Source organism: Silurus meridionalis, chromosome 24 (genome assembly GCF_014805685.1).
Source record: "Silurus meridionalis isolate SWU-2019-XX chromosome 24, ASM1480568v1, whole genome shotgun sequence".
Classification (NCBI taxonomy): Eukaryota; Metazoa; Chordata; class Actinopteri; order Siluriformes; family Siluridae; genus Silurus; species Silurus meridionalis.
Window position 1 is genome coordinate 2,952,936 of NC_060907.1, and position 17,592 is coordinate 2,970,527.

At 39.9% G+C, this 17,592-nt stretch overlaps 1 protein-coding gene across 1 annotated transcript in view; it reads left to right on the plus strand.

The window, feature by feature from the left end:
* LOC124378333 (complement C3-like) overlaps positions 1-17,592 on the plus strand; it is an 80,348-nt gene that overhangs the window by 47,808 nt on the left and 14,948 nt on the right. Inside the window, exons 24-35 of the mRNA XM_046837928.1 lie at positions 122-325; positions 499-574; positions 1,162-1,321; positions 5,391-5,474; positions 5,601-5,751; positions 6,073-6,236; positions 6,536-6,694; positions 6,987-7,046; positions 12,927-13,017; positions 16,022-16,070; positions 16,486-16,576; positions 17,317-17,403. Of these exons, the coding sequence (XP_046693884.1) occupies positions 122-325; positions 499-574; positions 1,162-1,321; positions 5,391-5,474; positions 5,601-5,751; positions 6,073-6,236; positions 6,536-6,694; positions 6,987-7,046; positions 12,927-13,017; positions 16,022-16,070; positions 16,486-16,576; positions 17,317-17,403 (1,376 nt within the window). The remainder of the gene's footprint in view (positions 1-121; positions 326-498; positions 575-1,161; positions 1,322-5,390; positions 5,475-5,600; positions 5,752-6,072; positions 6,237-6,535; positions 6,695-6,986; positions 7,047-12,926; positions 13,018-16,021; positions 16,071-16,485; positions 16,577-17,316; positions 17,404-17,592) is intronic.

Here is a 17,592-nt window from a genome sequence, read left to right on the forward strand (position 1 = left end):
GACGTCTGCATAAATAAAGCATTATTTTACTAGACTTGTATATAATAGTGATATAATGATATTTGTGTTGTTACGTATTTTTCAGCCAGATAAAATAGTCTGTGGTTTGTGGTCCTTACAGGCAGGCCTTTGTCACAGATGATTGAGGAAGCAATCAGTGGTAAAGGTCTAGAAACCCTCATTAAACGGCCATCAGGCTGTGGAGAGCAAAACCTGATGGCCATGGTCCTGCCTCTAATTGCAACACATTACCTGGACAAAACCAACCAGTGGAGTGATGTGGGGGTGGATAAACGTGTCGAAGCTCTCGGTCACATCAGTACAGGTTGGATATAAAGCATTAAACTGGTATTTTCCATTTTCAGCATTGTGGAATAGATGGAAGCTGGTGCCCACCAGTGCTACACACCAAGATGCACATATATAGAAAGAATAAACTACAGAGATGAGAACTAGTGTTCAGGCTTCTGCTAATTGTCTCTCCTTTTTTTATCACAGGCATTCAGACAGAGCTTACATATCAACAAAGCGATCATTCCTTCGGCATGTGGTCAAACACAAGAGGCAGCACATGGTTAGGTTTTTTTTTATTTATTATTATTTATGGGTAATTGTTATTATTGGTATTATATTGTTCGATTGTTATCTTTTTTTATTGGTTAAACTCCACATAATTTGAAGGTCAGTTGCATCAGTGTTCTAAATGAATGTGCTGCTTATAAACACCTGTAACCAAAGTATCATCAAGTTCCAGTTTCATCCAGAGTGAGACACCTATTATACACATTTTCTAATGACCTTCCTGAGCTTGATTTTTGCATGTGGTGGAAATTCTATGTTAAATATATTTAATATGATAAATGGCTCTAAGCACAAGATAAAACTGGAAAAGAAAAGTAGTAGAGATGTGACACTACTTTATCTCTGTATGTGATTTGGAGCAACAGAATTTTATAATTTAGTTTATGATCAGAATCATATAAATGCGTAAGGAAAATTAAGCTTTAACCTGTTAATGCTGGAAAGAGACCATGGTATAAGGTTATAATCCATGGCTAGTTGGGAGGCTATTGTTTACCTCCACATTGCTCACTAACATTTTGTAGGACATACACATACCCAGCACTGGATTATTACTTACATATCTGTATTTCTCTCCAGGCTAACTGCGTACGTGGTGAAAATGTTCAGTCTGGCGGATGAATTGGTCGCCATAAACCATAAAGTCATTTGTGATGCTGCTGAGTGGCTGGTTACTAAAACAAAGTCTCCTGAAGGGATGTTCACTGAAGTGTCCAGCGTTGGCTCCAGCTCTATGGGCGTAAGTTACCACATCTGACCTTTTAAAACCTTTATATCTCACTGGTACATTCAGAACTATGATGAAGATGAATGTTAGTGTTATATGGTTCTCTTAGTTCTTGAAAAGAAAAAAAAAAAATTCATTTATTTTTTAATCTTCTTGCTGAAGCTGAAGTCAAGTCAAGTCAAGTCAAGTTTATTTGTATAGCGCTTTTCACAACAGACATTGTCTCAAAGCAGCTTTACACAAATCAACAGTGATGGTGAATGGTGTGCATTTGTCCCTGATGAGCAAGCCGTGGCGACTGTGGCAAGGAAAAACTCCCTTAGATGTTATGAGGAAGAAACCTTGAGAGGAACCAGACTCAAAAGGGGAACCCATCCTCATCTGGGTGACATCAAGAGTTTGATCATAAATCTTTCAACAATACAGAACACTGGAGAGTGAGAACTAACATGAGCACTGGAGTATAAGATTATAAGTAATGTTCTTTCTGCAGTCTTAAACAGTCTATATGGTTAGTAGCTCCGAGTTTTATAAGCTCAGCATTTGTGATCACCACAGATCCAGCATCAGCTTCTCCATGCCAGAGCCTTTAAACACTCCAGGAGGTCCAATGTCAAAACTCCACACATGTAGCGGGATCCAAATGGCACTGGTACGTCTCTAGATGGTTCAGGATGTTTGTGAGTTCGGCATCTACTTCTTTAAAGGTCCGTAATCATCACGAGGTGGGAGGTGACTGGAGCTGGAGCAACCTCAGGATGCCTCGGGATGGGGAGAGAAAGAGAAGCAGTGGAGAGGAATTAGCGTAGCTGCTGTTCATGATATTAACAGCACAAGTTGATAATGTGCATGTGATCAGATGTTCTGGAGTACAAGGTTATGATATGTGATGTGTGTTATGTGTAGGCTTTGCTAAAAGATACGTTTTAATCTACACTTAAATTGGGTGAGTGTGTCTGAGCCCCGAACACCGTCAGGAAGACTATTCCAGAGTTTAGGAGCTAAATGTGAAAATGCTCTACCACCTTTAGTGGACTTTGCTATTCTAGGAACTACTAGAAGCCCAGAGTTTTGAGATCTCAGGAGCGTGGCGGATTGTAGCGTGTTAAAAGACTGGATAGATACACGGAGCCAAACCATTTAGTGCTTTATAAGTGAGAAGTAATAGTTTGTAGTCTATTCAAACTTAACAGGAAGCCAATGTAGGGACGATAAGATCGGGGTTATGTGATCATATTTTTTGACCTTGTAAGAACTCTGGCTGCTGCATTCTGGACTAACTGAAGCTTGTTTATTAATGAAGCAGGACATCCACCTAGTAACGCATTACAGTAGTCTATTCTGGAGGTCATAAACGCATGGACGAGCTTCTCTGCATCGGATATAGACAACATATTTCTTAGCTTAGAAATATTTCTAAGGTGAAAGAAGGCTGTTTTGTAACCTGATTGATGTGATTTTTGAAAGACAAGTCGCTGTCTAAAATAACACCCAGGTCTTTTACCGTTGAACTAGTGGTTACAGAACATCCGTCTAAATGCAGGTTGAGATGCTGGAGCGTCTGTATACCAGTTTTTGGGCCGATGAGCAAAATCTCAGTCTTATCAGAATTTAAAAGTAGAAAGTTATGGGTCATCCAATCTCTTAGTTCCTTAACACACTCAGTCATCCGGGTTAATTGAGCTGTATCGCCTGGTTTAGATGAAATATATAGCTGAGTATCATCAGCATAACAATGGAAGCTAATTCCATGCCTTCTAATAATATTTCCTAACGGAAGCATGTATATTGTGAAGAGCAGGGGTCCTAGAACTGAACCTTGCGGCACGCCATAATTTACTTGCATTAGCCTGGATAGCTCTCCATTCAAATCTACGAAATGGTAACGATCGGACAGGTAGGATTTAAACCAGCTTAATGCCTGTCCCTGAATGCCGATGTAATTTTGTAAGCGATCTAGGAGGAGATCATGGTCTATAGTGTCGAATGCAGCACTAAGATCTAGTAAAACCAACAGCGAGATGAAGCCTTGGTCTGAAGCTAAAAACAGGTCATTAGTTATTTTAACTAGAGCAGTTTCTGTGCTATGATGGGGCCTAAAACCTGACTGAAATTCTTCAAAGATATTGTTCTCTTGCAGGTAGGAACATAACTGTGCAGCGACAATCTTTTCTAAAATCTTAGACATAAATGGGAGATTTGAAATTGGTCTGTAATTTGATAACGTGTTTGGATCCAGATTAGGTTTTTAATGAGGGGCTTAATAACTGCTAACTTGAGGGATTTAGGGACGTGACCTAAAGATAGTGAGGAGTTAATAATATTTAGAAGAGGCTCACCAGTTGTATATAACACTTCCTTCAGTAATTTAGTAGGAATTGGATCTAACTGACATGTTGTCGATTTAGCTTTGGCAATAACATTATACAGCTCTTCCTGTCCTATACATGTAAAACAGTGGAGTTGTGGAGTTGAAGGTAACACTGTCTCAGGAGATGCTGTAAGAGGTTGAACTGCCACAATTGTTTTTCTAATGTTATCTATTTTTTCAGTGAAGAAAATCATAAAGTCCTCACTACTAAACTGTGATGGAACACAATTTTCAGAGCCCTGATTTGTAGTTAGTTTAGCTACTGTACTGAAAAGGAACCTGGGATTGTTTTTGTTGTTTTCTATAAGTTTGCTCAGGTGTTCAGCTCTAGCAGCTTTTAGTGCCTGAACAAAGGTTATAAAAGTAAAATAAATTCAAATAATGTTTAGAAAAAGTAAAATTCCTTAGATTTTTACTTGAAGAAAAGTTCTGGAAGTTCTCGCATGTAAAAAAAAAAAAACATTGTATGAACAGCAATAATACTGAGGCAAGAGAACACTGTGGGAATGATGGATGCACTTCAATAGCCCTATTCGGACGGGACTAGTTTTCCAAACGACGTATGAGTTAGAATTTTTTTCAACCGACGTCCGTCATTTCATGTATGGATTCGGACGGGACTAACATCTCGTGTTTATTGCGGAGGTAGGAGTGTCTGTGTTTTACATGTGGGCGTTGCACAAGACCTCTACATCCATTATTGGTGCGCAGAAAGCAGAAATTTGAATACCGGCACACTATGGTTAGTACGGTAGTTCACGTTGACCAAAACACACAAGTAAACGCGTTTTGGAAAAAAACTTTTTCGCCAATCACAGACATTCGCATTCGGATGGGATTAGATTTCTCAGAGGAGCGCCGAGTTTGCTGAAAAACAGTAATTTGCTCTGGAATTTTTACAGAGGTCGTGGGAGAAAAAGACAGACATGGCAGATTCGGACGGGATTAAAATCACAAAGTTCCTCTGTGAAAGATTCGGATGGGACTAGTTTTACATGGGGTCGTTAGAGAAATTTCTGTTTCACAGACGTACTTTGTGATTTGAATCCCGTCCGAATCTGCCATGTCTGTCTTTTTTTCTCACACGACCTCTGTAAAAATCCCAGAGCAATTTACCTACTGTTTTTCAGCAAACTCGGCGGTCCTCTGAGAAATCTAATCCCGTCCGAATGCGAATGTCTGTGATTGCCGAAAATGTTTTTTCCAAAACGCGTTTTATTGTGTGTTTTGGTCAACGTGAACTACCGTACTAACCCTAGCGCGCCGGTATTCAAGCTTCTGCTTTCTGCGCACCAATAATGGATGTAGATGTGTTTACTACCCTCCGAAAAAATACAAAAAACTTTTATAAAAATAATTTCGCTTTCTTTTTCGCTGCCATTTTACTATTGATCGGTCATATACCACGCATCCTGGACATGTGGTCTTGTGCAATGCCCACATGTAAAACACAGACACTCCTACCTCCGTAATAAACACGGAGATGTTAGTCCTGTCCGAATCCATACATGCAATGTCAGTCGGCTGAAAAAAAATTCTAACTCAAACGTCGTTTGGAAAACTAGTCTTGTCCGAATAGGGCTTAAGAAATCAATCTGTAGTCTCACGCACATATACACACACACACACACACACACACACACACACACACACACACACACACACATATACACACATATGCTTAATCATCTGATTCTGTTTTTTTTATAGGGCAAAAGTTCCGGTCTAACCATGACTGCATTTGTACTGATGGCATTACAGGAAGCGCGCCAACTTTGTGAAAACGACGTACCTGTAAGTATGAAGGCAACTAGAGAGTTCTACATCTAAATATCAAGCTGATGCTTGATGTACAATCACATGTAATCATATGATCCCATACTTCGCCACTCAGTCTTGTTTAATTTCAATATTTTTCAGAATTACCAAGAGCACCTGCACAGTGCAGCAAACTACATTGCAAAGAACATTGATTCTACAACGGACACATATGCTGTGGCCATGGCTTCCTATGCTCTGGCAAGAGATGGCCAGCTGGATACAGACCGTTTGTTTAGATTTGCTTCATCTGGTAAGCCAGAGAATTAACACTTCCCAATCCCAATTTGTGGTGTTCTTGTGTAGTTAACACGAACATATGTTTAAAAAACTGCTGATTAACTCCAGGTAAATATTTTTATTCCTGCTACACTTCCCTCAGCTAACTATAGCATTTGCTCTGTATGTCTGGATCACACTGACTAGTGTGCTTAAAGTCTACAGATATATTGGCAAATAAATATGAAACTAATTCTGAAATGTTATGATTACAATTGTATAATAAATCTGCCTCAGCATTGATGCTAGGTCAGTAGCAGAGATTGATAGCCGCCTGTGTGCTTTATTTTTGAAGACCGGAGCTACTGGCCTGTGAAAGAGGGTCATTTGTTTACCCTGGAAGCAACCGGATATGCTCTCCTGGCCCTGCTGGAGACTCATGATTATGAGAAGGCCAAACCAATCGCAGATTGGCTGAGGAGGAATCAAGCATTAGGGAGCGGATATCAGTCCACCCAGGTAATGTTGCTATACATTATTTTACATTTAAATGCATTGCCTTTATTTAGCATTTATAGGCAATGCTATTTTTCTTTAATGTAACACATACAGTAGGTGATGGGCAGGTGTTAGTAAGTATTACGAAATACTACAAGTTAGTGTCTCTGCCCTCAATTCGTAAACTGGCATTTTACCATGTTTCCACACATTTATTGAGAACGCAGTCTGTAGTATCTGTTACTGCGTCTACTGGTGTTTCACAAAACATTAAAATCTAATATGCTAATAGTTTTAGCTTTTCTAATCTCCACCTTCAGGCTACCGCCGTGGTGTTTCAAGCTGTAGCTAAGTACATGACAGAAAAACCTAAGAACAAGGAGGGAACCTTGACTGTCATTGTCAGTTCCACTGCAAGAAGTACAGACTTTAAAGGCTCATTCTCCAAAGCTGATAAAAATCTACAACGCTCAGACAAGGTAAGGAGACATGGCAAGGACTTTAAGATGCTCTTTAAGAGGCATGCAATATGTGTTGACGGATATCTTCTGTAACCTTGACCTGGACAGTTCATAGGACAGTGTGCATACATACATTTACACTTGTTAATATAGGCAGTAAATCTATTGGCATGTTTTTAAGAGGTAGGAGGGAACTAGACAACCAGAGATGAGACCTGAGCTGAAGCTCTGGAAGACTGATCTGGGGTCAGGAGGCTACAAGGCTCTTTATTGTGGACATATTGTGTTAATACTGTGTTGCTTTCAATAGTTCTTGGCAAATGGAGATCTAACAGTAACAGCGTCTGGGCATGGGGAAGGCTCCATATCGGTGAGTGATCTGATTTATGTTTTTTGGAGGGTGTTTTGAAGGGTTTTCGCAACAATAAAGATTTATTGCCTGAAAGCTACAATCTTATTTAACTTTCTTTAGTGTCATTACTATACTGTGTATCAGAACCCAGCCATTATGGATGCACAAGCCAGTGCACTCTTGGTGCCGGTCTCAAGCCCGGGTAAATGGGGAGGGTTGCGTTAGGAAGGGCATCCAACGTAAAAACGTGCCAAATCAAATATGCGGATCACAAATGAGAATTTCGTACCAGATCGGTTGAGACCCGGGTTAACAACGACCGCCACAGGTATCGTTAGCCGACAGGGTACCGGTGGAAATTGGGCTACTGTTGGCCGAAGGAGGTGAAGGAGAGGAGGAAGACATCTACAGAGACGGCAGGGAAAGGACAAGTGTTGGAGAGTGGAGGTTCGGGTTGGTACTTTAAATGTTGGTACTATGACTGGTGAAGGGAGAGAGGTAGCTGATATGATGGAGAGGAGAACGGTAGATATGCTGTGTGTTCAGGAGACCAAGTGGAAAGGGAGTAAGGCCAGGAACATTGGAGGTGGATTTAAACTGTTTTATCATGGTGTGGATGGAATGAGAAATGGTGTAGGGGTGATTCTGAAGGAAGAGTACAGTAAGAGTGTAGTGGAGGTGATGAGAGTTTCTAATAGGGTGATGATTGTGAAGGTGGAAGTTGAAGGATGATGATAAATGTCATCAGTGCCTATGCTCCACAAATTGGCTGTGAGATGGAGGAGAAGGAAAAATTCTGGAGTAAGTTAGATGAAGTGGTAGATGGTGTACCTAGGAAAGCACGGTTGTTGATTGGGGCAGACTTTATTGGGCATGTGGGTAAAGGGAACAGAGGTGATGAGGAGGTGGATGGGTAGGTATGGTTTTAAGGAGAGGAATGTGGAAGGGCAGATGGTGGTAGATTTTGCTAAAAGGATGGAAATGGCAGTGGTGAACACTTATTTTAAGAAGAAGGAGGATCATAGGGTGTCGTATAAGAGTGGAGGAAGGTGCACACAGGTGGACTATGTGCTATGCAGGAGATGCAACCTGAAGAAGATTGGAGACTGTAAGGTGTTGGCAGGGGACAGTGTAGCTAGACGGCATCGGATGGTGGTCTGTAGGATGGTTTTGGAGGCGAAGAAGAAGAGGAGGAGAGTGAGGACTGAAAGAAGAATAAGTTGGTGGAAACTGAAGGAGGAAGAGTGTAGTGTGAGGTTCAGGGTAAAGGTCAAACAGAGGCTCGGTGGTGTTGAAGAGGTGTTGGATGATTGGGCAACTACTGCAGGAGTGATGAGGGAGGCAGCTAGAAAAGTACTTGGTGTGACATCTGGAAATAGAAAGCAAGACAAGGAGACATGGTGGTGGAATGAAGAAGTGCAGGAGAGCATAAGGAGAAAGAGGTTGGCAAAACAGAAGTGGGATAGACAGAGTGATGAGAAAAGTAGGCAGGAGTACAAGGAGATGCAGCAGCAGGTAAAGAGGGATGTGGCGAAAGCCAAGATAAAGGCATATGAGGAGCTGTATGAGAAGTTGGACACTAAGGAAGGAGAAAAAGATTTATACCGATTGGCCAGGCAGAGGGACAGAGCTGGGAAGGATGTACTGCAAGTTAGAGCAATAAAGGATGGAGGGGGAAATGTGTTGACTAGTGAGGAGAGTGTGTTGAGAAGGTGGAGGGAGTATTTTGAGCAGCTGATGAATGAGGAAAATCACAGAGAGAGAAGGTTGGAGGATGTGGAGTTCGTGAAGCAGGATGTAGATAGGATTAGTAAGGAGGAAGTGAGAGCAGGGATTAAGAGGATGAAGAGTGGAAAGTCGGTTGGACCAGATGACATACCGGTAGAAGCGTGAGATGTTTAGGAGAGATGGCAGTGGAGTTTTGACGAGATTGTTTAACAGGATTTTGGAAGGTGAGAAGATGCCTGAGGAATGGAGAAGAAGTGTGCTGGTACCAATCTTTAGCATAAAGGAGATATGCAGTCTTGCAGTAACTACAGGGGAATTAAGTTGATCAGTCACACCATGAAGTTATGGGAAAGAGTAGTGGAAGCCAGGCTGAGAGAAGAGGTGACCATCTGTGAGCAACAGTATGGTTTCATGCCCAGGAAGAGCACCACAGATGCCTTATTTGCTTTGAGGATGTTGATGGAGAAGTATAGAGAAGGACAGAAGGAATTGCATTGTGTATTTGTGGATTTAGAGAAAGCGTACGACAGAGTGCCAAGAGAGGAGTTGTGGTATTGTATGAGGAAGTCAGGTGTGTCAGAGAAGTATGTGGGGGTGGTGCAGCACATGTATGGGGACAGTGTGACGGCAGTGAAGTGTGCAGTAGGTACAACAGACTGGTTCAGGGTGTAGGTTGGACTGCATCAAGAATCGGCCCTGAGCCCTTTCCTGTTTGCAGTGGTGATGGACAGGTTGACGGACGAGGTCAGACAGGAGTCTCCCTTGACTATGATGTTTGCAGATGATATTGTGATTTGTGGTGAGAGTATGGAGCAGGTTGGGAAGAGCCTGGAGAGGTGGAGATATGCGCTGGAGAGAAGGGGAATAAAACTCAGTAGGAGTAAGACAGAGTACATGTGTGAATGAGAGAGAGGGCAGTGGAGTGATGCGGTTGCAGGGAGAAGAGCTGGAGAAGGTGGAGGAGTTCAGGTACCTGGGGTCAACAGTGCAAAGTAATGGAGAGTGTGTTAGAGAAGTAAAGAAAAGAGTGCAGGCAGGGTGGAGTGGGTGGAGAAGAGTGACAGGAGTGATTTGTGATAGTAGGGTATCTGCAAGAATGAAAGGGAAAGTTTATAGGACTGTGGTGATGTTGTATGGTTTAGAGAGAGTGGCATTGAGTAAAAGACAGGAGGTGGAGCTGGAGGTAGCAGAGCTGAAGATGTTAAGGTTTTCGTTGGGAGTGACAAGGATGGACAAGATTAGAAATAAGTTTATTAGAGGGACAGCGCATGTAGGATGTTTTGGTGACAAGGTGAGGGAGGCGAGATTGAGATGGTTTGGACATGTGCAAAGGAGGGACATAAATTATATTGGTAGAAGAATGCTGAGGATGGAGCCACCAGGTAGGAGGAAAAGAGGAAGGCCAAGGAGGAGGTTCATGGATGTGGTGAGGGAAGACATGCAGGTAGTTGGTGTGAAAGAGGCAGATGTAGAGGACAGGGTGGTATGGAGACGGATGATCCGCTGTGGTGACCCCTAATGGGAGCAGCTGAAAGAAGAAGTAGAAGACTATTCTGTGTATCAGAGATGCCAAAACTTGTTCACGCAGGCAAAGTTGCCTATGGTGACCTTTGATTAGGCCTACAATGCCATATATAGTATGAGTAGAGGAAATAATAGGGATAATGCCAGTTTAAATAACTTTTGAAAAATAAGAAGCAGTTGCATGTGTTAGGTATTGAATTCTTTTGTACAATGGATTAGATTGTTCCTCATTGTACTATATGTTTCAAAGAATCAAAATTGAAAATATAACTGCATTAGTAAACAAGATTACAGAGTAGTTAATTAATTACTGGATTGATTGTTTGATTGATTGAATGATTTGTTCGTAAATCATAAATGAGAATAACCAGAGAACCTTTCATTTGAATATAATGCAATTTGTTATAGTGCAATATTTTCTTTTGACCCCTGGCCCTTAATCAAGTTCAGTCATTGGCCCTTCTTTGTAAAAGGTTTGGGCATCTCTGCTGTATATAAAGCCATTTATTTATTTATATATACACTGGTGATCAAAATTAGAGAACAATTTATAAACAATTCTGAAATAATGTCATCTTAACTGCTCAACAATTGAGGGAGATTTGTCCTGTCTATACCATGCTACCAGAACACCTTTTCCACAAATTAACTAAGGCATTTAAAAAAAACATTATTTTGCAGAAAACACACTGATCAAAATTAGAGAACAATAACTGTAGCATGGAAAAAAATTACAACAATATTTTCTGATGGTTACAACAGTCAGCAATTAGTAGGAAGTGTACAGGCCTCTGCTCTGAATGACTTCAGTACATCTGCGGCCACAGGACAGCACTAGTCTCTCACACTGCTCTGGTGTGATTTTGGTCCACTCTTCTTCCAGTCTCCTCCACAGTTTGGTGACTGTAGTGGGTTTCTTGGCCATAACTTTGTCGCCAAGGATTTTCCAGAGGTTCTGAATTGGGTTGAGATCAGGACTCTGGGCAGGCCATGTCATTATTTCAATGTTTTCAGTTTTAGGGAACTGCTTTACCCGTTTTGCTGTGTGACATGGAGCGTTGTCCTGCATGAACACTGCGGGCTGATTGAATGATGAACGCAGGAAAGGAACCATATGTTGTTGAAGAAGGTTCTGATAAACATTTGCATTCACTCTGCCATGTAGCTGTATAAGAGGCCCAACTCCTGCTGCAGAAAACATGCCCCAAACCATGACACTTCCTCCTCCACTTTTCACTGACATCTTTACACACTTTGGGTTCAGTCTTTCTCCAGTTTGTTGCCGAACATAATGTTTCCTATCAGACCCAAATAAATTTAACTTGCTTTTATCACTGAAGTGAACTTTAGACCAGTTCTCCTCTGTCCACACAACATGCTACTCAGCAAAGCTTAGTCTAGCCTTTTGATTCTTTCTGCTAATGAGAGGTTTGGTCACTGCAGAGTGAGCTTTCAGTCCAAATGCTCTTAAACGTCGAGACACTGTATGACGAGACAGATCCTTACCCTGTTCAGCGCTGAACTGGTGAGCAATTCCAGTCCATTAAGATCCTCCGCAGTATCCTGTCCTCCCTTGTATTTGTCTTCCGTGGACGACCAGCCTTCTTGGCGGACTTGAATGAGTTTGTGATGTTGTAAAGATTCAATATTCTTGAAATCACAGATTTGGAACGACCAACTTGTCTTGCTATGGCTGATAGGTTCATCCCTTTGGCCTTCATTTGGACAACCTGCTGCCGGAGGCTTTCAGTCACTTTAGAACGGCCCACCATCTTGCAGAGTCAGTGAAACTGGAAGTTAGGCTGCCAGTTAAATAGGGGTTGACAGATAATCAAGGAAATTAGCACCAGGTACCAGATTAACACCAATAACTGGGAGGTATCTGAAAGTGTTCTCTAATTTTGATCAGTGTGTTTTCTGGAAAATAATGTTTTTTTTGGAAATGCCTTAGTTAATATGTGGAAAAGGTGTTCTGGTAGCATGGTATAGACAGGACAAAAACTCCTTCAACTGTTGAGCAGTAAAGATGACATTATTTCAGAATTGTTCAACTGTTTATAAATTGTTCTCTAATTTTGATCGCCTGTGTGTGTGTGTGTGTGTGTGTGTATGTATGTATGTATGTGTGTATATATATATATATATATATATATATATATATATATATATATATGTGTGTGTGTGTGTGTGTGTGTGTGTGTGTGTGTGTGTGTGTGTGTGTATATATGTATGTATATATATATATATATATATATATATATATATATATGTATATATATATATATATATATATATATATATATATATGTATATATATATATATATATATATATATATATATATATATATATATATATATATATATATATATTGCTTTCCAGCATATTCCAAACACTGTTATATAGTGAAAATAGTTCTAGGAGTTAATAGGTAGATAGTAGATAGGCATCTAGAAGTAGATTAAAATGATTTAAAACACTAGAAAGATTTTAGAAGTACATTTCTGGTGAATGGTTTGCTATAAAAAAAAACTACATTTCATAAAAACATTTACTTTTAATTCTTGTCACTACTCTATTATTCTTCTTATTATTTATTTATTTATTTTAATATACCAATATATATGTACATTTTGCTCTTTCCTAGGTTGCCACTTTGTATTACACCAAACCTGGTGAAAATTATACAAAGTGTAACAAGTTTGATCTGGAGGTTAAAATGACCAAAGACAAAACAAGTAAGTGTAAAAGTAATTTGAATTATATAACTCTTATTAGTATTATTATAACTGTCAGGTCACAGACCACGCTGAAACAACGGGAGTAACTCGAACATGTTTATTGTTAAACGAAACAACACCAGAGTCAGGGAGAGTTACGAACCGTGAAGCGGAGTGAATCCGGAAGACGGGTAAAATCCGCACAGCGGGTATAATCCTTGGAATGGGTATAATCCACGGAACAGGTATGATCCTATGAAGAAGTATAATCCAGGGAACAGAGATAATCCACGGAATGGAGATAATCCACGCATCAGTAATCCAAGCATGGACCAGCGGGGAATGCTGGCGGTCAGGGATTTATGAACGGGAGTTTATAAAGGTGAATCGGTAACGAGGAACAGGTGTCGGTAATCAAAGCCGGGAGCAGCAGAGAGAGCGGCAGCATGACAGCCACTGAGGGGGGCGTGGCAGGTGGATTCCTGACATTAAGACACGGCGACTACGAGGGAATTCAAGAAGGTGGTGATGCCTGAGGACACCCTTTGTGGTTGTCCGTTGCGCGACGGCACCTTCGGAGGAACGCTGAAGCGTGATGGTGCCTTTTGAGGAGCTGGGAGGCATAACGTCGTCCCACCTTCGGAGGTCACCAAACACTTTACCTAAGAAAATTTTTTCTTAGGTAAAGGCGCAGATCTGGAGGGATCCTGGATATAAAATCCAGGATCCCTCCAGATCTGCGCCTTTACCTAATAAAAAATCTACTGATAAAAGGCTTGACTAAATAAATACATTTTTAACCTCGACATGAACACTGAGACTGTGTATGAGTCCCGAACACTGATAACTGTGGGGCTTTATATAGAAAGATCTGCTGTAGTCTTCATTATTTGAGATACCAACAAATAGCCTGCACCTTTTGATCTAAGTAAGCGTGGAGGATCATACTGGTGCAGAAGTTCACTCAGATACTGCGGTGCGAGACTGTTAAGTGCTTTATACTTCAGTAGCAGTATTTTATAATTAATGCGAGATTTGATTGAGAGCAGTGTAGATGATTAAAACAGGGGTGATGTGGTCATATTTTCTAGATCTAGTGAGGACCCTTGCTGCTGCTTCTGAACTAACTGAAGCTTATTTATGCACTTACTTGAACACCCAGACAGTAAAGCATTACAGTAGTCTAATCTAGATATAACAAAAGCATGAACTATTTTTTCTGCTTTCTGTAACGACATTATATTTCTAATTTTAGCAATATTTCTAAGGTCAAAAAAGGCGATCCTGGTAATATTATTCACATGAGCCTCAAAGGAAAAACTAGGGTCAATAATCACACCAAGGTTTTTGACTGCTGTACACACTGAGACAGAAACACCATCCAAAAATGCTGCATAATCCAAAAGATTACTTCTAGCTGCATGTGGTCCTAGTAAAAGTACTTCTGTCTTATCTGAGTTAAGCAGGAGAAAGTTATTAAGCATCCACTGTCTAATGTCCTTTACACACTCAACATTGTTAAGCTGATCTCTCTCATCTGGCTGTGCTGAGATATACAGTGGTGTATCATCAGCATAGCAATGGAAGCGAATACCATGTTTATGTATAATTTCACCCATAGGCAGCATATATAAAAAGAAAAGCAGTGGGCCCAAACCAGATCCTTGCGGAACACCAAACTTTACCTCAGAGAGTGTGGCGAACTCACCATTCATATCAACAAACTGATAGTGATCAGTTAAATAAGACCTGAGCCAGGAGAGAGCTGTTCCCTTTATTCCAACAACGTGCTCAAGTCTAGCAAATAGTATAGTGTGATCAATGGTGTCAAAAGCTGTACTAAGGTCGAGCAACACAAGTAAAGGAAAAAAGCCCTGATCAGAGGCGAATAACAGGTCATTTACCACCTTAACTAGCGCCGTCTCTGTGCTATGATGAGGCCGAAATCCCGACTGATACATTTCAAAAATGTTATTCCTGAGTAGATGTGAGCAGAACTGCTGTGCTACAACCTTTTCTAAAATTTTGGATATGAAGGGGAGGTTTGATATTGGCCTGTAGTTGGACAGCTGATATGGGTTAAGGTCAGGTTTCTTAATTAGGGGGTTGATAACTGCCAGTTTTAAGGATTTAGGTACATAACCAGTGCTAATATAAAAGTTTATTATTTTTTAAAACAGGTTTAATTATCTCTGGAATTATCTTTTGCAGGTTGATGATTTTGATGAGGAAATTAAAGAAATTAAGTCATTCTTATGAATAGGAGTGAAGCTTTGTAATTGATTGTCTGTTGTAATTACACTGCTGTCTACAGGGTTACTAGTAAAATAATTAGGATTTATATTAATCATCTGGATTTCTTGCCTGATGTTTTCAACTTTATTATTAAAAAAAGTTCATAAAATCATTACTACCTGTCGATAGTGTCCATGTGAGTGCAGTGCTTTTATTTCCTGTTAATTTTGTTAACGTGCTAAATAAAAATCTAGTATTATGCATTTTTTACCACTGTGCAAATTTTTTCTCCCTGAGCATTTTGGTCTTAAGGGGAGCTACATCATCTAGAGTGTAACGTAACGTTGATTCTAGGTTTCATTTTCATTGCATAGTTTGTGGTCGAGTCTGATCCCTGGTGCAGCTGCAGAAGTTGTCTCAAAACATTCAGTCCTCTGGCTGATTACTCATATACATCTCGACACACGTGTAGGAGTCTGTGAAATATGTGTAGGAGCCTCTGATCTGTTTATTGTTGTCCCAGGCTGCCAAATCCTATTCTAAGCCTTTTAGGTTAGCAGTGTTAGCAGCAGTATGCATTTCCCGGGAGTCTGTGTTGTAGGTATCCACTTGGCAAGTAAAATAGTCTTTGCACTGTACTGCACTTCACCGTGAGCAGCCATAAGCATAGCCTGCAGAGCTTGTAGGACGTGTGTAGGACACCTTTAGCTGCTCTAGGAATGTCGTGAGAGGTTGCTGATCTTTGTTTGGGAAATGTTTGGGTTTTTTTTTTTTTCTATTTTTGCAGCTTCCTACCCAGGTGCCCTTGCAAGTTATACACTCACCATAGAGACAAAGTGAGTAAACCAAATTTTCTTGGCACTTTAATTTGCTCAAAATCTTTAATTATTTTCCTGTGAACAAACAGGTGAATTAAATGTATTATTATATTATTATTATATATTATTATATATATAATATTATTAGAATGAAAGTGTCCAAAATATGTTCAAAGCTTCAAAGATTTTTTGAAATTGCTTAAAGGTGTTAACAAGGGGCTACAGAAAGCATTATAAAAGGTTCAAGATTCAAAATGTTCACATGGATAAATATGTCCTAAAAGTAAAAGGGTTTTTGTTGTTAATCATCTGAACATGGAGGTGGTTGGGTTTAGGATCATTGGAATGTACTTGAACTTGATTTTTAGACTAGAGTCAGATCTGTATGTGTTTGTAAGATCTGTGTGATTTTTTTCATGTTGTTTCATTTCAGGTTCCTGCATGAAACAAAAGAGGCTGCTATGACTATCCTGGACATCAGCCTGCTGACAGGTTTTGTAGCAGACAAAAATGACCTGGAAAAGGTATGGGTTTAAAAAAAGAGAAAGAAAAATAAATGTAGCTTTAGAAGTAATATACAGCAGAGGTCTCAAGGTGTGGCAGGAAATAATTCTTTCTTTAACTTAATTTTTTAAAAACTCTTTAGCGGGTGAGACGACTGTGCTAAGTGTATAATAGATAAGCAGCTAATACACATCTGGTTGTTTATTAAAGAAACCAAATCGCAAAAAAAATCTTGACTTGAATAATGTCACAGAAATTGTTTTTTATAATTAGATGAATTGCAGACAAAAAAGTATATTAAAAATAAATAAATATTGTGTAAGATTTATTTAAAATGAACAAATTAATCTCTGAGACAATTCATTATTCCAGAATCAGGAAGACTCCTGGAATATCTGGAAAGACTATCTGGAAACCGATACCTGGAACAGTTTATTATCAAAATAAAGCCTGTCTAGTGATGTTTATTACTGAATAGAAAAACACAGACTAAAATGATTATCTTTGCCACATTGCACATTTTCCCAATTTAGTGATTTAACTCTTCCACCTGGTTGATTTGATTGGTGCTCCCTATTAACATCGCTTTAGGCTTAATTTTTAGGCATCTTGTGTATCTCCATGGCAAGGGAATGGTGCAAAAATGGACAATACAAAAAACAGATGGATATTAGATCAAAGATTTTATTGTCTCATCTTTTACAGTGTAATATTTAATTGTGATTGGCTGAGAAAAGTTGCTTTGTTGTTTATTTTCCAGCTGATGGGTGTGGACAAGTACATTGATGATTTTGAGCTGAACAGCCAGCTTTCAGAAAAAGCATCCGTCATCATCTATCTGAAAAGGGTACTCACATTGCAAGCTACAGTCAGACTACAAGACCCAGCTCACATCTAAATGCAAAGTGAACAAGCAACCCAAAGAAGTAGCATAGCAAAGCCATGACAACCCCAAGAATTAGCATAGCATAACCTGACAACCCCAAAGATTAGCATAGAAAAACCCTGACAATCACAGAGGTTAGCAATCAGTAGT